Source organism: Bos grunniens, chromosome 1, assembly GCF_055505025.1.
Source record: "Bos grunniens cultivar Pamir isolate PY7600 chromosome 1, Bosgru_T2T1.0, whole genome shotgun sequence".
NCBI classification, from domain to species: domain Eukaryota; kingdom Metazoa; phylum Chordata; class Mammalia; order Artiodactyla; family Bovidae; genus Bos; species Bos grunniens.
The window spans coordinates 40,590,666-40,613,472 of record NC_141165.1 but is presented as its reverse complement, the minus strand read 5'-3'; the positions used below and the strand labels follow the sequence as shown (position 1 = coordinate 40,613,472).

Below are 22,807 nucleotides of genomic sequence, written 5' to 3'. Positions count from 1 at the left end.
ATCTCATAGTCACAGTGGCCTCAAGAAAGTATTTCCATATTCATTAAACACACGTGTGCATATATATGTAAACGATATTTAACACCAAAAGTACAGACATATGTATGTGTGAACGTCTTAACCTCACAGAGGGAGATTTCCATTCTAAGTCAGATTTTGAAGCTTGATTTTAAATTAGTCCAGAATATAAATTACGGGCTTCATCAACTTAAGAGGGGTCATGCTATGAAGTCCTTATGTGAATTTGTACATTCCTCCTTTTTCTTTTAAAAAGAAAAGAAAAAAAAAAAAGCACAATGAAAGTAAGAAACAATCCCATTCAAAGCAGTATTATTAACAACAAGTAGAAAGAAAGTCAAGTCCACCTCTGCCTCGATTTCCGCTTGTCTCTTCTCCAGGAGTTTCGCCACAGCCATCGCCCTGTGCTTGCCTGACCGCTTACAGCTCACAGCCCATTCACATAGCAGCGTCACCACAGCTTCATCGTTGGGGGCAACCTAAGGACCAAGAGAAATGGGTACCAGCCATGTCACATGACACATTCACCTGATGAATGAGACTTAGGATGCAAGCAGCAGAATATTTAAACTGTTGAAGCTTTCTATCTTATTATAGTCATGTCAGAAAGTGTTTCCAGATCTATTTCAATTGAAGTATAAAGAGTAAAACTTTAGTCACAAGGACAGAAATCATTTAGAACAGCTGAGTCTGTGATAATTCCAAGAGAACTGGAGTTTCCCTGTATATGCCTTCACTTGCACAGATCATAACCCAGCCCCATCAAGCCTCCAGAATTCAAAGGAAGCAGAAAGGGACATCGACTACTGAATATCAAGAACACGTGTAAACCCATAGCTGATTCATGTCAATGTATGGCAAAAACCACCACAATATTGTAAAGTAATTAGCCTCCAACTAAAATAAATAAAAAATAGAAATTAAAAAAAAAATATATATATAAACCTCAAAAAAAAAAGAACAGCTGGTACAAAGCCCAAGTACCAACTTCACTCCGCTGCTGACCCCCTCGGGCCCTTACTCACAGCCTCAGTCAACACATAATCTCAACAAGCCAGGCTAGCGAGTCGCCCAGTCCAAGAAGGAATTGCAAGGAACAAACTGGGGGGGAGACTGGGCTGCTGATCAAAACCTGCTGCCTTAGAAACAACAAGCATGAAGAGTGACACCCAGGCATGGAAAGGAGCAAGAGTTACAAGCAGACCCAGTTAACAAAAGATGGGAGCCCACATCTGTGTAGGGCTCAGCACTGCCACCAGAACTACCAGCTGTAACTGCCATGGCCTAGACATGACACCACACACTGAGGACGAGAAGAGTCAGAGAACGGTCACAGGGACCCAAGCAACGGCTATGGCGGGGGTTTACAGTAAGAAGGGGGATTGTCCTTTTGTGCAATTTCACCTTCCTTGTAGAGGATCTATGCCTCTAGACACAGAACATCAACTGTATATTTTTAACATTCATCCAGTTGCATAAACACTATGCCAAAAGGGCCAGACAGTCACAGTACTAGCATTTACATGCTATGTGAGACGTTGTTAACTTTTCAGAATTCATAAGCTCAATGAAGACTATGGCAGCTATGGCACAGGCCCAAGAAAAACATACATATACACACATGTACTTTAGCACAACATTTCAGATGGTTTGTGGACTCTGACAAGACATTCAAGAATAATCCCAGGATAAGAATCCCTACTCAGCTTTTAAATACCAGCAGACAATTCAGACCATGAAAATCAGTTTATTCCAAGATTTTTACACTTCCTATCCTAAACTCAAATTCTTTATCTTAAAACAAAGAAATGTTAAATTATCTACAGCAGATATCTCAAAAAGAGCTCTGAATCTTTTAATGTAAAAGATCAGATCAAATCAGTCGCTCAGTCGTGTCCGACTCTTTGCGACCCCATGAATCACAGCACACCAGGCCTCCCTGTCCATCACCAACTCCCAGAGTTCACTCAGACTCACGTCCATCAACTCAGTGATGCCACCCAGCCATCTCATCCTCTGTCGTCCCCTTCTCCTCTTGCCCCCAATTCCTCCCAGCATCAGAGTCTTTTCCAATGAGTCAACTCTTCGCATGGGGTGGCCAAAGTACTGGCGTTTCAGCTTCAGCATCATTCCTTCCAAAGAAATCCCAGGGCTGATCTCCTTCAGAATGGACTGGTTGGATCTCCTTGCAGTCCAAGGGACTCTCAAGAGTCTTCTCCAACACCACACTTCAAAAGCATCAATTCTTCGGCGCTCAGCCTTCTTCACAGTCCAACTCTCACATCCATACATGACCACCGGAAAAACCATAGCCTTGACTAGACGAACCTTTGTTGGCAAACGTCTCTGCTTTTGAATATGCTATCTAGGTTGGTCATAACTTTCCTTCCAAGGAGTAAGCGTCTTTTAATTTCACAGCTGCAGTCACCATCTGCAGTGATTTTGGAGCCCAAAAAAATAAAGTTTGACACTGTTTCCACTGTTTCCGCATCTATTTCCCATGAAGTGATGGGACCGGATGCCATGATCTTCGTTTTCTGAATACTGAGCTTTAAGCCAACTTTTTCACTCTCCACTTTCACTTTCAACACCAGGCTTTTTAGTTCCTCTTCACTTTCTGCCATAAGGGTGGTGTCATCTGCATATCTGAGGTGACTGATATTTCTCCCGGCAATCTTGATTCCAGCTTGTGTTTCTTCCAGTCCAGCGTTTCTCATGACATACTCTGCATGTAAGTTAAATAAACAGGGTGACAATATACAGCCTTGACGAACTCCTTTTCCTATTTGGAACCAGTCTGTTGTTCCATGTCCAGTTCTAACTGTTGCTTCCTGACCTGCATACAGATTTCTCAAGAAGCAGGTCAGGTGCTCTGGTATTCCCATCTCTTTCAGAATTTGCCACAGTTTATTGTGATCCACACAGTCAAAGGCTTTGGCATAGTCAATAAAGCAGAAATAGATGCTTTTCTGGAACTCTCTTGCTTTTTCCATGATCCAGCGGATGTTGGCAATTTGATCTCTGGTTCCTCTGCCTTTTCTAAAACCAGCTTGAATATCAGGAAGTTCACGGTTCACATATTGCTGAAGCCTGGCTTGGAGAATTTTGAGCATTACTTTACTAGCATGTGAGATGAGTGCAATTGTGTGGTAGTTTGAGCATTCTTTGGTATTGCCTTTCTTTGGGATTGGAAAACAAGAGAAATATTTCAATTACAAAGTATAAAGACAACACAACATTTTTAAAAAGGAAACAAATTGGGAGGAATGACTTCCTGGATTCAATCTAATCCCAGGAAAAGCAAAAATATAAATGTCAATGCAGTGATGCACTGCATGCTTAGCTTTATAATATTAGAGAGAACAAAAGAACTTACCTTAAAAACAAAGCCAACAGTTTTAAATAAATTCATCAGCAATGTGCATCATGTCTACATTTACAATGTCTGCATTACATGTCTACTACATGTCTACATTTACATGTCTACATCTATATTTTTTTTTTTTCCCCTCTGCATCAAACAAAATGAAAATGTGCTACCGAAGAATAACTGACTCACTCAACTTAAGTAACAGGCTCTGCTTGACCTGGAAATGCACAGAAAAGAAACTATAAAGGAAAAGACTTCTTTTTAACACATACAGAAACTGACCACTGATTTGGGGCAGAAATATGCTAGAAAATCAGTCTTAAGAAAAAGAGAATTCATTTCCAAGAACACTTATTAAGCACCCAGAATATGCTAGTCTTTGAGGAAACCAAAATTTTAAACATCTGGCCCTTGTTCTCAAAAAGTTTACCCTCTAGAGGGAAAAGCAGAAAAGGGAACTCATTGTAAAGCAGCAAACTGTTCTGAAGGTGGGGGAGGAAAGTGACTGAGTCTAGGCACCTGCACTTCCACATCACATGGGCGACTGAACCCAGGTCTCCTGCACTGCCCGCAGATTCTTTACCAGCTGAGCCACAAGGGAAGCCCAAGAATACTGGAGTGGATAGCCTATCCCTTCTCCAGTGGATCTTCTCAACCCAGGAATTGAACCCAGGTCTCCTGTCTTGCAGGCAGATTTTTTACCAGCTGAGCTACCAGGGAAGCCCCTCATAGGTGATGAGCATCCATCTATGCTAGTTTATAGACACCAAGACACAAACATGAAGAAACAGGCCTGCAGTCTACTCACTGCAGCTTGAGTGAGTAGCAGCATTTGGCCTCAAAACGTACTCATTAGGAATTAAGAAAATCAGGGAGACATGCTGCTAAAAGATGAGTTTTAAAATATAAAATTTTAATCATTTGTGCCCATAAAAAGTTATACATCTCAAAATCTATTTTACCAGTAAGTATTTCCCAACACTGGCCAGATTCCAAAAAGTCCATGCCTTTCTGAGTATCAAACAGCCTGCCAAATGGTGCCACTCTTTCCTTAGGATGTTGGAGTGGAGGAATAAGAGGCAGGCTCAGTAGGTGCCAATTTTAAAAGAAACAGTAAGATATTAAAAAAGTTTAATGACTAACTTAGAAGAAGATCATATTGGAAAATCAGGTGATATTATTATACCAACCTGCAGAGAAAGCAAACTATCTCTGCAACATGAATAATTACATATATATTTATATATGAGCCATAAAGCATTTTGTTCTTTACTATTGAAAAATTGTTATAACATGAATTTTTAAAGTTTAGCATTACTTTCCAAGGTAACTTCCCATTCAAACATCCTCCTACCCCCATATTTACAGAAAATTTTGATTTACATTTTAAGTGGTTTCAGCAAGAGGTCTTTTCTAGATTCTGCTGCTTATCAAAAATAAGGAGGAGCTCCTGCTTATTTTACTCTGAACACCAGCCCCAAAGTACACCCCATCAGACATGTTCAACAGGCATACAGATAGATACCCATATACAGATACCCTTCACCCCCAGCCCCAGCAATGCTCTGCTCCAAAGAATTTTTAGAAAATTATTAGAGGACCACTTCAATTTGCCTGCCAGATGCTATATTACAAGTTAATTTGAGTAACTGTCAATAGGACATCATACCTTCAAATATGGGAAGTTGAAATGCATTCTTATCCTGTAAACAAATATCTAAAAATATGAAGCACCTCTTCTTTAAAACAATAAATAAAATAAAATCTAATAAATATTATTTTAAAACAAAATAACTTCAAGGCAAAAATTTGAGGTAATTTAGCAGCTCAAAATAAGAACTAAACCTGTGTTCAATGATATGATACGTTAAGTGGGACAGTCAAACTCGTATATAAATTATTTGGATGCATTAAAAAAAGAAAATAAAAATCATCTCAGAAAGCCAAAAACATTTAACAGAAGCAGAGAGAGGAGATGGAAGGAAATCATTAGTTGTTTGTTTCAGAAAATGGTTTTCAAGAAAAGGCTTGAGGAATGAGTTAAATTTCAAATCCGAGATGAACAGGGGTAGTTCAGGGGTTAGGACTCTGTGCTTTCATTGCTGGGACCCAGTTTCAGGTTCAATCCCTGGTTGGGGAACTAGAATTCCATAAGTCGAGTGGCAAGCCAAAAAAAAAAAAGAGAGAGAGAAGGAAAAAAATGGAATTTAAAAAACTGAGAAGAACAAAAGGAGAAATAAGTATGTGGTAGGCAGAATAATCCCCCATCCTAAAGAGGTGCATGTCCTAAGCTCAGGATGTGTGAGTATGTTACTGTAAATGAAAAAAGGGGATTCTGTAATAGATGTGATTGAGATAAGATCCTAGGAAGAGGGGATTCCCCTAGATGTGAGCAGGCCCAAGTTCATCACAAAGAAGCTTCTAAAGGAAAAGGGAAAAGCAGGAGAGTCAGAGTTAGACATGCAACAACGGAAACAGGACTCAGAGGCAGGGAGAGAGGTGAAGGGGCCACTTTGTTGATTCTGCAGATGCAGCAAGGTGACACAAGCTAAGGAATGTTGGTGATCTCTAGAGACTGGAAAACAGAAGGAATAAATTTCTTCCCAAGAGCCCATATAAGGAACACAGCACAGCAAACCCCTTGATTAGAGCCCAGTAAGATAATAATCGAGCTTCCCTTGTGGCTCAGCTGGTAAAGAATCCACCTACAATGCAAGAGATATGGGCTGGGAAGATCCCTGGAGAAGGGAAAAGCTACACACTCCAGTATTCTGGCCTGGAGAATTCCATGGACTGTACAGTCCATAGTGTCACAAAGAGTCAGACACATCTGAGCTACTAACACTTTCTTTCAAGATCATAACCTCCAGAACCATAAAAGGGTAAGTTTGTGCTGTTTTAAGCCACTAAACTTTTGATAACTTGTTACAGCAGAAGCAAGTAGTGTTGAACACTGGGGTGCGTGTTTTTTCCAATTATGTTTTTCTCTGGATGATTTTATTTGCAAAGCAGAAACAGAGACACAAACCTAGAGAACAAATACATGGACACCAAGGGGATTGGATCAATTGAGAAGCTACCATTGACTTGTACATATAGTACTGATATTATGTATAAAATAGATTAACTAATGAGAATCTACTCAAAGCACAGAGAAATCTATGCAAAGTAATGTTCTCTGGTGACTGAAATGGGACAGACACCCAAAAAGTGGGGTATAGCTATTCACTTTGCTGTACAGTAGAAGCACTCCATTGTAAAGGAACTATAAGTCAATTTTTAAAAAAAAAAAGTAATGTGGAGCTTCAAAGAATTACAGGGGCAGAGGACTTCTGATTAAATGGCAATTATAGGAAGGTTACAATAAACAAGATTAAAAACCTAAGAAAAAGAGTTTAATGATAACTCACCAAAGAGTACCACAAAATAGGTAGTAGCCTCATTAATTCATTTACTTACTAATTCATCAATAAATATGTATTGCCACCAGGCCTTCTAGGCATCAGATATTAACAGTCTCATGTATTACTCTGTATGAATAAAAACTGGTTATTTTCTTTTTGGACTTAATTTCTACTATGAAACAACAGTCTTTAAAATGTTCGCAATCAGTCAATCTCAAGAATACAGCCCAAGGAAATTATCTTAAAGTAAAAACAATTGAGTCTTCCAGACAACCATGAAGCGTAATACCAAGACACTTCCCCCTCCCAGCTCCCCAGATTGACAAACTTTCCCTCCAGAGTTTGAAAGGGGCACCTAATGGATCAAATCAGAGAAAACCAGGTGACCTGAGAGGAAGAGAAAGATCCACACAGATGGTTCAGAAGTCAGAGAACTGCTTTCAGCAGTGGAACTAGCGGAACTTCTGTGATGTTTGCTTTGTTTTTATTTTTCTGCGGCAAAGAGTAATATTTCAATATCTAAGTAAAGATGCATAAATAGGAAAGACAGATAAGACAGGCTTGCAACGGAACACAGGAAAGAGGAAGTCAGAGGTACACGACTACTGCTGCTGCCTCGCAAGAAGGGAAGTTCTCAGACCTCAGACGAGGTGTAAGCTCGGCCCACCCACCACCCTCTCCTTCTTCTGGGAACAGCACTCCTGCTTCTTCTGGGGGTACTGCCCCTTCACCTGCCTCAAGTAGTTCATGAAACCAGGTATTAATTATAGTGCCTCACCCACTCATCTTCAGCGTGACGGTCTGGATTTGGGTCTTTGATAGGCAGTGAAGACTTGGGGCAATTCTCTGAACACAAGGAAAAAAAAAAATCACTCTACCAGGGACTGACAACATGCACTGCTCTCTGCTCAGTCTTGTGAAAGATATCTGCATGATAAAAGGCCTCAGCACAGTTCAGTTCAGTCGCTCAGTCATGTCCAACTCCTTGCGACCCCATGGACTACAGCACGCCAGGCCTCCCTGTCCATCACCAACTCCAGAGTTTACTCAAATTCATGCCCATTAATTCGGTGATGCCATCCAACCATCTCATCCGCTGTCATCCCCTTCTCCTCCCACCTTCAATCTTTCCCAGCATCAGGGTCTTTCAAATGAGTCAGTTCTTCACTTCAGGTGGCCAAAGTATTGGAGTTACAGCTTCAGCATCAGTCCTTCCAATGAATATTCAGGACTGATCTCCTTTAGAATGGACTGGTTGGATCTCCTTGCTGTCCAAGGGACTCTCAAGAGTCTTCTCCGACACCACAGTTCAAAAGCATCAATTCTTCGGCACTCAGCTTTCTTTATCACCCAACTCTCACATCCATACATGACCACTAGAAAAACCATACCTTTGAACTAGACGGACCTTTGTTGGCAAAGTAGTGTTTCTGCTTTTTAATATGCAGTTTAGCTTGGTCATAACTTTTCTTCCAAGGAGCAAGTGTCTTTTAATTTCATGGCTGCAATCACCATCTGCAGTGATTTTGGAGCCCAAGAAAATAAAGTCTGTCACTGTTTCCATTGTTTCCCCATCTAATTGCCATGAAGTGATGGGACCAGATGCCATGATCTTCGTTTTCCGAATGTTGAGCTTTAAGCCAACTTTTTCACTCTCCTCTTTCACTTTCATCAAGAAGCTCTTTAGTTCTTCTTCACTTTCTACCATAAGGGTGGTGTCATCTGCATATCTGAGGTTATCTGGACTCGTTTCAATTGAGTCCAACTCATTTCAACCCCATGGACTGTAGCCAGCCAGGCTCCTCTATTCATGGAATTCTCCAGGCAAGAATACTAGAGTGGGTTGCCATGCCCTCCTCCAGGGGATCTTCCCAACCCAGGGATCGAACCTGCATCTCTTCTGTCTCCTCCATTGACAGACAGATTCTATACCTCTGAGTCACCAGAGAAGGCCAATAAACTACTGGGTTGGCCAAAAAGATGATTTGGGTTTTTCCATCACACCGGTGGTAGAAAAACACGGTATTAAAACAACGTGGAAGGTCATCTCGACCCTCCCCCAGGTGCACCATGGCTCCAAGCTTCTCTGGGCTTTCCCGCCCACCCTCGGTGCTTCCAGCATCACAGTAGTCTGTTGCCCTGTGCAAAAATATTTATTTCCATGTGATACGTATCTTTCACAACACAGCTTCATGGCTGCTGGCTTTAAATACCCATTAGGAAAGAAAAACACACCTCTGCACCATTCAAGAAAAGTACTTCATCATCCCAAACACTATAAGCCAGAGTTGGAGTCTTCAAGTAACAGAGAACTTTCCATATTGGTACTTTGACAGATAGTATGAAGATGACAAAATCCACAGCACGTACCTCCTAGCCTGTAACTACACACAGGCAAATGGGATACACAAGACCAGGAGAGAGACATGGAGAAACTGAGCCATGACTCATAAAGTTACAGTCAGAGAAAAAGCACCAAACTAAGGGGTCAAGAGGGCTTTCCTGGTGGCTCAGTGGTAAAGAATCCACCTGCTATCTTTCCAACCCAGGGATTGAACCCAGGTCTCCTGCACTGCAGGCACATTCTTTACCATCTGAGCAGCCAGGGAAGCCTGCCTTGCTTTTACTGTTTGATTAACAATATCTATTGAATCTACTGTGTGCTAGGGGCTGCAGTAGATACTGAAAATGGAAAAGACAGATCCCTGCCTTGTACAATCATCTCATCTAGCATGTGTTAGAGAAGGAATGCAATGGCACAGAACCAGTGGCTATGGTTTTTCCAGTGGTCATGTATGGATGTTTAGAGAGTCGTTTCCTAGGCAGGTTGATAGGGAGTCTAGGGGTCCCCAAGGAGAGAGGGGTCTGGAATTCTCAAGGAGGAAGAAAAGACAAACTTTTTTTCTTTCTCTACATTCCTTAGGATTATATAACAATAATGTATCCTGCCTAAGGACAGTCTTTGGATTCAGCCTTCTGTTATCTTAAAATGTTAATTATGGGAGTAGACCTGGTCTTTACAAGGACGTATCTTGCCTGAGGACAGTGTTATCTTAAAATGTAAACTGTGGGAGTAGGTCTGATGAGGTCTTTACAACCTCCAGACATTCTTTGGATTATATAACCTCACTGTTAACACTAGCAAGCGGGTACTCTTTCTGCCCCCTTCTGATGCCTATGTCAGAAGCTTTCCCTATCTCCTTTTTACTTTAATAAAACTTTATTACACAAAAGCTCTGAGTGATCAAGCCTCGTCTCTGGCCCCGGATTGAATTCTTCTCCTCCAGGGGCCAAGAATCCCGGTGTCTTCGCGTGATTCAACAATAACCTTTCAATGTGAGAGATGGACTATAAAGAAAGCTGAGTGCCAAAGAACTGTGGTGTTGGAGAAGACTCTTGAGAGTCCCTTGGACTGCAAGGAGATCCAACCAGTCCATCCTAAAGGAGACCAGTCCTGGGTGTTCGTTGGAAGGAATGATGCTAAAGAGAAACTCCAATACTTTGGCCACCTCACGCGAAGAGCTGACTCATTGGAAAAGACCCTGATGCTGGGAGGGATTGGGGGCAGGAGGAGAGGGGGACGACAGAGGATGAGATGGCTGGATGGCATCACCAACTCGATGGACATGAGTTTGAGTGAACTCTGAGAGTTGGTGATGGACAGGGAGGCCTGGCGTGCCGTGATTCATGGACTTGCAAAGAGTCAGACACGACTGAGCAACTGAACTGAACTGAACCTCCTGTAGTTGTTAAGTGCTCATATACGAGTACATAAACGTAAAGCAAAGTATCCAAGGGATATGCACCAACACACACAGTTGTTTCAGCTGCTGTATGTAATGAGTATTTGTTATACAGTCTGCTCTGCTCTGATACTTTCACAACAACCCTATGATTGTTGAGTAAACCGCGGCCAAAGGCTAAGTAACTTATTAAATGTCTTAAAGATGCTATTAATAGGTCACAGACCTAAGAGTCAAATCTAAGCTATCTGTCTCCACAGTGGGGACACATGCCAAAATGCGCCCGTCTGGGCAAAAGAGTGGGAGACGAAACCGAGCTGTGGGCTGAAAGGGACTTCTTGATATCAAGAATGTCTTCATGTATTATCTGCATAGAAATCACAAGAAGAAATAACTTCCATAAAGAAAACAAATGAGAGAGCACTGACCCAAAATTCCAAAATCAGTAAGATCCTTACCCAACTGAATGCAGAGTTCCAGAGAAGAGCAAGGAGAAATAAGAAAACCTTCTTACATGAACAATGCAAAGAAATAGAGGAAACGATAAAATGGGAAAGACTAGAGATCGCTTCAAGAAGATTGGAGATACCAAGGGAATATTTCATGTAAGGACAGGCACAATAAAGAACAGAAACAGATAAGGGTGTAACAGAAGCAGAAGAGATTAAAAAGAGATGGCAAGTATAAAAGAAGAAGTATACAAGAAAGGTCTTAATGACCCAGATAACCACGATGGTGTGGTCACTCACCTAGAGCCAGACATCCTGGAGTGTGAAGTCAAGAGGACCTTAGGAAGCATTACTACAAACAAAGCTAGTGGAGGTGATAGAATTCTAGCTGAGGTATTCCAAATTCTAAAAGATGCTGCTGTTAAAAGTGCTACACTCAGTATGTCAGCAAATTTGGAAAACTCCAGTGTCCACAGGATGGAAAAAGGTCAGTTTTCATTCCAATCCAAATGAAAGACAATACCAAAGAATGTTCAAACTACTGTACAATTTTGCTCATTTCACATGCTAGCAAAGTAAGGCTCAAAATTCTCCAAGCCAGGCTTCAATAGTACATAAACCAAGAAATTCCAGATGTACAAGCTGGATTTACAAAAGGCAGAAAAACCAGGGCTCAAACTGCCAACATCCACTGGATCATAGAGAAAGCAAGAGAATTCCAAAAAAACATCTATTTCTATTTTATTAACTACGCTAAAGCTTTTGACTGTGTGAATCACAACAACCTGTGGAAAATTTATTAAAAAAGAGATGACACTACCAGACCACTTTACCTGCCTCCTGAGAAACCTGTATGCAGGTCAAGAAGCAACAGTTAGAACCAGACATGGAACAACAGACTGGTTCAAAATTGGAAAAGGAGTATGTCAAGGTCATATGTTGTCACCCTTCTTACTTAATTTATATGCAGAGTACATCATGCAAAATGCCAAGCTGGATGAAGCACAAGCTGGAATTAAGATTGCTGGGAGAAGTATCAACAGCCTAAGGTATGCAGAGGATACCACTCTAATGGCAGAAAGTGAAGAGGAACTAAAGAGCTTCTTAATGAGGGTGAAAGAGGAGAGTGAAAAGCTGGCTTAAAACTCAACATTCCAAAAACGAAGATCATGGCATCTGGTCCCATCATTTCATGGCAACTAGATGGATAAAAAGTGGAAACAGTGACAGATTTTATTTTCTTGGTCTCCAAAATCACTATGGACAGTGACTGCAGTCATGAAATTAAATGACAGCTGTTCCTTGGAAGAAAAGCTATGACAAACCTTGACAGATAATTAAAAAGCAGAGACAATACTTTGCCAACAAAGGTCTGTATAGTCAAAGCTATGGTTTTTCCAGTAGTCATGTATAGTTGTGAGAGTTGGACCATAAAGAAGGCTGAGCACCAAAGAATTGATGCTTTCAAATTGTGGTGCTAAAGAAGACTCTTGGGAGTCCCTTGGACAGCAAGGAGATCAAACCTGTCTATCCTAAAGGAAATCAATTCTGAATATTCATTGAAAGGACTGATGCTGAAGCTCCAATCTGATGCAAAGAGCTAACTCATTGGAAAAGACTCTGATGCTGGGAAAGATTGAGGGCAGCAGAAGAAGGGGACAACAGAGGATGAGATGGTTAGATAGCATCACTGAATCAAATGTACATGAGTCTGAGCAAACTCTGGGAGATGGTGAAGGACAGGGAAGCCTGACATGTTGCAGTCCATGGGGTCACCAAGAGTCAAACATGACTTAGCAGCTGAACAACAACAAGACCCTTCAGCTAACAGCACTGTCCATCTGGCCTCATAAGCATGGGCCCCACTCCTAGGGGCAAAATACTAAAATTTAGGAACTTCCCTGGTGGTCTAGTGGTTAAGACTCCACCTGTCAACATAAGGGACACAGGTCAGATCCCTAGTCCCACAGCCACAGGGCAACGAAGCCCATGCACGGCAACTGCTAAGGTCCAGAGAACCCTAGAGTCCAAGTTCTGCCACAAGAGGAACCACCACGATGAGAAGCTCACACGCCCCAGCTAGAGAATAGCCCCTGCTCGTCAGAACGAGAAAAAGCCGGTACAAGGCCATGAAGACCTAGTGCAGCCATAAACAAATAAACTAAAATCATTATTAATCTTGCTGCAACCATCATTAATGCTGTTACCTACATCTGTAATAAAGATACTCCAAATGTCATAAGGGGGACTTGATACACTTTTTTCTTTCCTTGGAGAGGGCGGACACAGACTAAATAGATTAAGTTTAATTGTTTCTTACTCAATCACTCAATAATCTAATAATCTCTAAAAACTAACCACAAGTCTATTCTTTAACAAAAAAGGAAAAAACTGGCAACTACATCTGAGAGGCAGGCTTCCTTCAGTAATTACAAGGTACCTGGTAAGACTATTTTAAAACAAACAAAAAAAAATCTCTTAACATACTACATTATAAAACAGTACCATAAAAAGGATAGGAAAAATCAATGACTCATTACTGTAAGCAACAGCAAACAAAAAGCACTTGAGATCAGATACTGAATAAAGCTCTTTAATAGCTTTTTAATCTGAGACTAAAAGGGCATGTTTATAAATGTAATTAATCACTCTTAGTCAACATTAAACAAAATGGTCGTCTCTGGACAAAAACATAATTCACATTACAGCACCAATAAATAATATGGTACATAATGATAATAATACGTAATGATATTAGCAAGTCACATGGTTTGCAACCTGAGGCACATGTATGGAGATCTGGATGAATTTCAAGAGTTACATAAGGTAAAAACTGGTCTCAAATGCTAACAGAACATAAGTCTGTTGTACACAGTCACAAGTAGTATTTCTAACAGAATCACCATATAAAGATTATTAACCACACACTCAGAAGATGTATTATTTAAGTATAAGTAGTATTCATTTTTTTAAAAATCTTTCTGTTTTCTATGAGCATTTCCATATGTACATTTCCAAAAGATATTTGGGACAGCTGATTTTTGAGCAGAAAAAGTTTTTCTTGGTTTCACATCCTTAGAATCAATGTTGATAGTCTTAGGTCCTGTGACATCTAAGGAAAAAAACATATACCACAAAAGCAAAAAAATGACTTCCCTTTGTTTTCTTTCAAGCAGCAGTTAAAAAGAGTACTACTCCGAGTTCTGAGAAGATAGGAAGTAGATAAGAAAATTAAAACAATTGCTCTGAGTATTTAAGTCAACTGTCATTAATTTGTCATCCCTCAGTTAAATCATCATCATTTAAATAATAAAATGAATAAAGAAAACTGTTTGGGGAAATACGAAATGACACAACAGCAGTCATTTGAGATGCATTAGAATCACAAAGTAAATCACTCCAGGTCCTTGAAAAGTGCCACATCTCTCAAACTGAAAATAAGTGAAACAGTAGGCTTATTTCCAAAAGTTGTCACCATATGGTACAATAAACTTTACTGCTTGCCTCTTATGATGAATGAAAGAAACCTACAGATAAGAAGGGAAATGTAAATTTCTAAAACACAGTGCTAGGTTCAACTCACTTGACAACTAAAGTTGCCCAGTTAAGAACATAACAAGTGGCATTTGCTAAGTGCTAACCATATGCCAGCATGTGAAGTGGAGTCGATTACTAAGGCCAGTGTACAAAGACAGCGACACTGCTTGCTATGTGCTAAGTTACGTCCGTCGTGTCCAAGTCTTTGCAACCCTATGGACTGTAGCCTGCCAGGCTCCTCTGTCCATGGGATTCTCCAGGCAAGAATACTGGAGTGGGCTGCCCAGTATTGGGCAGTATTGGGCCCCCCAGGCTGGGGCCATCCAACTACTCTATAGCGAAGCCAGGATCCACATCCACATCTGAACTGGCCTCATAGTTGTGATACCCTACAAAGGCCAAATTTTTCAACTTGAGGGATTGTCTAAGGTAAATACTATGTTAAAATTGCCAAGCTTTTAAAATCAGTTAGAGGATATTCCCACAAACCAATATGCCCATATCAATATGGAAACTGTTCATGACAATTACAAAAGTTTTTCCCTCCTTTTCCCAAAATTACATCTGACGCATGTGTGTTCAGCTACAGTTACCTGAAATCAAACGGGTTTTTTAAAAGAAGCAGCGCTCAAATTTTCTTGGTGGTCCAGAAAACAGTGGGACAAATTACTTGGGAGGCCACCTGCCAATGCAGGGGACATAGGTTCAAATCCTGGTTTAGGAAGATTCCACACGCTGCAGAGCAACTAAGCCCGTGCACCACAGCTACTGAGCCTGCAAGCTGCAGCTACAAAAGGCCGCACACCCGAGCCTGTCCTCTGCAACGAGAGGCCACTGCAATGAGAAGCCTGCTTGCCACAACTAGAGAAAGCCTGCACGCAGCAACAAATACCCAGTGCACCCAACAAACAAACAATTTAAAATAGATCTATATAACACAAATGAACATGTCTACCAAAAAATCTTTAAGAAACAAAGAGAAAGAACACAAGAAAGAGAACATACTAGTTAAGAAGGCTGTTCGGAACCATTTAGGGCTCCAGCCCCTGTTTGCCCACCAGTGAGTTGGGTGCGAGCTTAGACTATTTACTCATCCTCTTAAGCTTTGGTTCCTGCATCTGTAAAGTAGAAAATTAAAAAACAAACAGTTTTTTAACAGTTGGCCAGGGAAAATTTCTTACAGCGGTGCCTAGTGCCAAAAAAGTATTCAAGAAAAGTTAGAAGAAAAAAGAAAAACTGAGAGGCCCACCCCAGTCTAAATGGATTCAGTAACAGCAAAGTCCACGTGTCTGGACACACCACTTTCCCCCCTAAGTATGTTATGCTCGTTACCTAATAGACTTAGTTTAAGGAAGAAGAAAACGGCAGCTGTAAAACATTAGCAATGCTTCCGCTGGGCATCCAGTAGGAAGATGGCTAACTTCTGAGGCTCAACAAGCTCCAGTTGGGCCATGAGCAGCACTGACAAGTGTCCTAACAGCTCAGCACTGGGCACCTTAATGGGAGCCAGACGTGTGATATTTTCCTAGTTTGCTTGACTTTTGCCTCATTTGACCTCTATCTTGAGTACAGGGCTCCCAGGTGGTACAGTGGTAAAGAATCTACCTGCCAGTGCAGGAGATCCCCAGGAAGATCCCCTGGAGAAGGAAATGACAATCCACCCTAGAATTCTTGCCTGGAGAATCCCATGGACCGAGGAGCCTGCTTGGCTACATAAAGTCTATGGAGTCGCAGAGTCAGATACAAGTGACCAAGTAAGTTGCACATGTAAGTCTTGATTCTTGGTCTTTAAAAGGTGACTTTTTCTTCAACAACATTAAAAAAAAAAATCCTAAGCACTGAAATGAGCATACCTCTCTTATAACACAGTACTCAGACACAGGGAGGAGAGCTGATTCTGTCCAACTGGTTCCCTACAGAGGGTAAAGCCTCTGTGAGAATCCAAGACCATGAAAAAGGCTGACAGGTCTAGGCTGTGCTTTATGGACTGGTGAATTGTGAGATGGGCAGAGGTGTGTGGGTGTGTAGGTGTGTGTGTGCAAGTGTGCATAAGATGGGTAGAGGGGTGTGTGTGAGAGAGATGGGCAGAGAGGTATATGTGTGCATGCATGAGATAGGTAGAGAGGGGTGTGTATGTGCGTGTGAGATGGGTAAAGGGGTGTGTGCGTGCATGTGATGGGTAGAAGGGTGTGTGTGAGAGATGAGTGGGTGTGTGTGTGTGCATGAGATGGGTAGAAAGGTGCGTGTGTGTGCATGCATGCATGCACACCTACAGAGGTCCCAAGGGATCACATTGCTTCCATCTCTCTGGAGTCTTTCACTGCCTCCCTAAATCCATCGGTCAGGACAGCAGCTGGCATTTATTGAGTACCTGTCTAGAAGCTATAAAATATTGAAATGTTTCATCCATACAGTTTTGGGCAATTTTCCCATCATCAGCAGACAGAATACCCATTTCACAAACAAACAACTGAGACTCATCAAGGTAGGTGAATTGTCTGCGATGCCACCAAGGAAATGCACTGCCCCTCTGCCTCTGCCTCGCGGTGGAGAGCTGTCCTGCCTGCACCCTGCCACCTGTGCCTCTACATGACCTCTCGTGCCTGAATCCCTGGCAAACCTGACATACTACATAGCTCTTGGTTGCCCTTACACCCGCCCACCTAAGCCAAAGCCTTCAGAGGGGTGGCTGCTTCCAGTTCACAGTCCTAGCAGCTTTTTTACAAGCACCCAAAACACCGACTCAGTAAATGTCTCCCAAGGGCTTGCCGGCTCCGGCACGGTGCTCAAGGCTGATGACATGCTGCTGAGCAGGAGGAATGCTGCCCTGGGCCTGCAGAGCCCCGCACCTGCAGGAGGAGACACAGAACAAGCACAGCTGGGACAGAACAGACACGGGGCTTTGGCCCTGTGGACCATGTGGGCAGAGTCCTGCAGCCACACTGATGCGGAGCCAGACTGGCCCCGGAGGCCTGGACGAGAGCTGAAGGAAGGCCTGCTCTGGACTCTCCATTCAAAAAAACCCGTGTGAACTCATCACACCTGCCCAGGGAGAGCTCTGTAAACAGCCTGGATAGAAAATAAATACAAACACTAAATACATCCATTTGGATTTAACAGCAGAGAAGAGGAACGTGCATCCACCAGCCAGTGTCATCCGGCCTTCGCGTTACTTAGGGGAGAGGCGGCTTCCTCCAGCCCCAGATAGAGAAGTGAAAGGCCGCTCTTCCTGCCTCCTTTTGACTTTCCCTTCTATCCACGTCCTCGGGGCACCCAGAGACACAGCTGCTTCCCGCCCTCCCCCATGACAGCCAGCAGAAACCAGGGGAGAAGTCACAAGAAAGGAAGTGATCTGGGGGCCCTGGAAGGGGGAGGGGGGCCCTCCCACCCTGCTGCTCAGGAGTAAGGTCAGCAATGTGACTCCTGCCTGCAGGTCTCGTGTGACAGGCTGTCAGGGCTTGGAATCCTCAGGAGGTCCCCACAGCCCCTATGGCAACCTCCTCATGTGGTTATTAGTCTTCTCTGCATCCAGCAGGCAGAGCAGAAATGGTTCTGAAACATTGAACAGGCAAGTATGTGAGTAAGTGTTGCATAAAACAAGTAGCAGGGCCTGGAAGGTGACAGGCATCTGAGCAAACACAGCTCCCCCAACACACACAGACGCCGAAGCCATACTGCAAAAAATTGTCATAAATATTTCAGAAGGATCTGTCCAGTGACTCTTTCTGATAGATTACTCAGAAAAGGTGACCAATCTGAATTAAGGACTTAAAATGTAGTTTTCATCTTACTCATAAAATAGCATCATAACCACAAAGACATCCTGCTTGGCTGGCAGAGTGATAGACGATTGGGAGAGTTCACGTACAAATTCTCACATCCAGGTTCTCCTGAAAGGCTGGGTGATCAGGCGACAGTGGGTCTGTACAACCAAGCAGAAGCTGAGATAGGGCGCCCTCCTCAGAAAGTGCGGCCCTTTCCCGGTCACCTTGGCCCCATCCTCTCGGTGCCCTGTCCACGGCAGCCCACAAAACCTCACACCACACTGAATGCAAAGCCAAGCAGCATCACTCTAAAATAAGTAAACATCAAGGATTCTGGGTTCTGTGTTTTCACCTAGGCCCTAACTCGGAAGCAGAGGCTGGGCCACTGGGACAAGGCAATTGGGGGACAGTGTGGGGGCGGGTGTATAAGGGAATAATGCTTCCCATGGCCCAGCACAGCCCCCACGGGACACTGCCCTCCTCTCATTATGGGACCATAGGGGCAGGACTAAGGCCTCAAATGCCCTCATCCCACACATCACTGCTTTCAATGGACCTTCACGGAATACCGAGACTGAGTGCACACAGGTCTGAACCTCAGAACTCGTGTGCCATCTGGACAGCTGCCCCCACCCCACCTTGCCCAACACGAGAGGCAGAGAACTGAATTTCCCGTAATCAGCAGTTCCAGAGAAAGGAGAATCCATGGGGTAAAGTTCACATTTCCCAAAGAGATGGGGGGAAGTGGTTCTGCAGTCTGGGGCCAAGACACCCCTACCTACGCACGACTTGGGAAAGCACGAACCTCAGCCTGGCTGCAACTGCAGAGGTTGCTCGGCTGTTCTGTCGCCTATCATATTGTCTAACTCCTAAAACAAATTATGAAAGCAGCAAAGGGGAAATGTATTTTAAAGAAGTGAGCTGTGTTTCTGAATCCTAACCACACCACTGTACAGAAGTACCACTCATCAGAGAATTATAGCTTCATCACATTGGTTCTTCCAATACAATACTGATAATGACTATTATGTTATTAGCGTAAACACTAACAACTTTTTAAGGCAAAGTGCTCATGTCTTCTTAGAGACAGATAGAGCAAGGAAGTATTCTAGCCAAGGCAAGAAAGGGCCCTAAGGCACAAGCAACTTGCCTGTAAGCAACTTGCTCAAAGTCACATAGAACAGTTCTGCAGCTCACACATGTATTTCAGAAATAAATAAAATTCAGTAGTCAAGAAAACAGTAAACCCTAGTGAAGAGGAAACAGAGATGAACCACTGTTGTTTACATGCATATACACACATACCTTGATATACACACACAAATAGATGCCAAAGTCATATTGTAAAAATTCTTGTTATAAATATTTCAGAAAGATCTGTCCAATTAACTCTTTCTGATAGATTATTAAGAAAAGGTGACCAGTCTGAATCACGGATTTAAAATGCAGTTTTCGTCTTACTCATAAAACAGCTCAGTAACCACAAAGCAACCACTCACACAGCAAATTTTTCTGGAGTTGAGTCAACATTCACTATCATCACTCTTGAATGGGTAGCATGGACGTTCCTTCCAACGAAGTCTGTGACTCCAGCACAGCCCCGGGCATATGGCGCCCTCTAGCGGCACACACTTCCCCACAGCCGATGTGGAATGGTCACTCCTTTACAATGACAAGAGCTTAGAGCAGCGACCTCCAAACAATTCTCACACAGCCGCTCAGCTCAGCTGGGTTTTGTTTCGTTTTGCTTTTTTTAGTAAATGCTCGCAATATACACATATTTATAATTTTTATATGTTCGTTATAACACTTAGACCAGAGTTGCTTACAGTGTAAAGTCTTTTTAAATGTTCTCTAAATAGAAGTTCTAGTAACTTCCTCTCACACACACCCCTATCACAATAGCTCATCTCAACGACCCACTCTGGTGGCAACTGTGTGTGAGACAGTACAGTGTGACTACCCAAAAACATCAGACCGCATTTCTGTCCTCGATAAGACACTCAATATTTTCTCCCTGAGAGGCTGGCTTGGTTGGGTGAATCCTGCAGTAGGTTAGTTCATTCATTAGCAAGTTAAATGTCAGGCCAACCACAAAACTGAAGTGGCTCTGGAGGATTTGGTCAAATTCGCTCCAAGGAACCACACTGTCCTGACTCAACACTTAGTGCAGGAAGCTCAGCAATCTACAAGGACACTCTGAACGCCGGGTGTCCCTACTGTCCTTGCAGAGAGCTCACCTCTGCGTATTCAAAAGTAGCGCTGGTGGTAAAGAACCCGCCCGACTGTGCAGGAGATGTAAGAGAAGCACGTTCAATCCCTGGATCGGGAAGATCCCCTGGAGAAGGACATGGCAACCAACTCCAGCCTTCTTGCCTAGAGGATCCCACAGACAGAGGAGTCTGGCGGGCTACAGTCCACAGGGTCAGCAAGAGTCGGACACGACTGAAGGGACTTAGCACACACACATGCATGTGTATTAAAAAAGCTTAGTACTCTTAAAGCCTTTTATCTAAAAAAAAAAAGTCTTTATTACAAGGAGAGAGACTTTCAGGTCACCACACCAAAAGAACACAGCAATACCTGCATCAACAGGCAGAATTAGGTAGACGTACCATCAATGTGCACTACAGAAATACTGAGGTGTTTCTACCGAGACTCTCTCACAATGAATCAGAAAACACACCTGGTCTAGACCTCACTCCCAACATCCTGACGTGGCATCACGGTCGAGAACCTTATTTTTGAGCAGCAAGGCACTGACTTGCAAATTACTTAAAAAAAAAAAAAGAATGGTAGGGCATGCATGTGTGCTCAGCTGTATCTGACTCTGTGCAACCCCATGGACTGTAGCCCACCAGGCTCCTCTGTCCATGGAATTCTCCAGGCAAGAATACTGGAGTGGGCTGCTATCTCCTTCTCCAAGGGATCTTCCCAATCCAGGGACTGAATCCGTGTCTCCTGTGTTTCCTGCATTGGCAGGCAGATTCTTTACCACTGAGCCACCTGGGAAAGTATAAAAAGAGTAACCTGGAACAAATTCACATCACATGTAGGATAAAGGTTAACATAAAGGCAGGATAAGGAAAAGTTTTTGGTTTTATCCCTTCTTACTACCTACACATTCTTAAAGCCTAGTATGAAAATCAAAGATCAGTTAACTATAGTGTCCCTTCGTATATAGCACAGGGAAACATAGCCATTATTTTGTAATAACTTTAAATGGAGTATAATGTGTAAAAATACTGAATCACTATGCTGTATACCTGAATCTAACTATAAATCAACTATATTTCAATCAATCAAATTAAATTGAACGTTCCTTCAAGATGGGCACCATGTGTTAAAACTGAATTCCTAGTGCTTCCACAACTTGGATATACTATACATGCTTTACATGCATGTAGAAGCAGAGAAAACTTCTATTTCTCCCAAAATAAGGTTGAGAAAATATTATTGAAACGTCTATGTTACTAGAGTAGTTCAATAATGAGACACTGAAAGCATAATATAAAAATTATCTGTGATGGCTAATTTCATGTGTCAACTTGCCTAAGTTACGGCTCCCAATTTCCTGGTCAAACTCCAGTCTAGATAGTGCTATGACAGTGTTCTTTTTTTTTTGTTTTGTTTTTTATGTGAATAACATTTAAATCAGTAAACTCAGAATAAAGCAGATTATCCTCCATAATGAGGGTGGGCCTCATCCAATCAGTTGAAGGCCTTAAGAGAAAAGAAAAAAACAGCTTCCCTGTGTCTCCAGCCTGCTGGCCTGCCCCACACATTTCAGTTTTGTTAACTCCTACAATCCTGTGAGCCAATTCATTAACATAAACATCTCTCTTGCCTTTATATTTTTACATATATATATATATAATTTCCTCTATTGGTTCCGATTCTGTAAAGAATCTTGTCTAAATAACTGTCTACAGATTTTTCAAAGACCATGACCACAAGTATTAATTAATTCACTGCTCTCTGACATGCCAAATATCAAAACACATTCCCCCTAAATTAAAGCCAAACCATTATATGAAGTACAATCAGATGAAGGATATTCCACTAACACCAAAATGTTAAGTGTGATGATAAAAAGGCTAAGAAAAAATCTTCCCAACCAATATACTTAGACCAGGCCAATGGACACTTCATTTTAATAGTGGTAGGAAATTTTAGTCCAAAAGAATGATTTCAGGGTGCAGCTGTCTTACAAGATAGTACACGTCATAGAAAAGTATAATTCAGTTAATTGCCAGAATTAACTGAATAAAAAAGAAGAAAATATGCTAAGAAAATTAAAGGTGAAAAGAAGAAAAAAATATTAACTACCTCTTGGTTGTCTTTGTTTTGGTTTGCCCAGAAAATCTTATGATAAAGCGTCTCCATTGAATTGCTGGAATCAGTTCGGTCAAAACAGTGTCGATCCAATACCTCCAACGTGTGCAAAACCCGACTAATGGTCACCCCTAGATGCAGAAAGCAAGCAAGCAGTTAAGAAAGGCCGAACAAAGCCAGAGCAGCA

The 22,807-nt window shown here is 42.2% G+C and overlaps 1 protein-coding gene across 21 annotated transcripts in view; it reads right to left on the bottom strand.

The window, feature by feature from the left end:
- Positions 1-22,807, bottom strand: part of MED12L (mediator complex subunit 12L) — a 364,655-nt gene that overhangs the window by 256,544 nt on the left and 85,304 nt on the right. For 18 of the 21 annotated variants that reach the window (XR_015160227.1, XR_015160244.1, XM_086390493.1 and 15 more), the window contains 2 exons: positions 22,615-22,751; positions 366-497 (listed from right to left, as the gene is read on the bottom strand). Coding sequence is in view for 19 of the 21 variants with exons in the window: in XM_086390493.1 (XP_086246619.1) it covers positions 366-497; positions 22,615-22,751 (269 nt within the window). In the remaining 2 variants the exon portion in view is untranslated. The remainder of the gene's footprint in view (positions 1-365; positions 498-22,614; positions 22,752-22,807) is intronic. The other 3 variants (XM_086390579.1, XM_086390562.1, XM_086390569.1) reach the window with 1 other exon arrangement.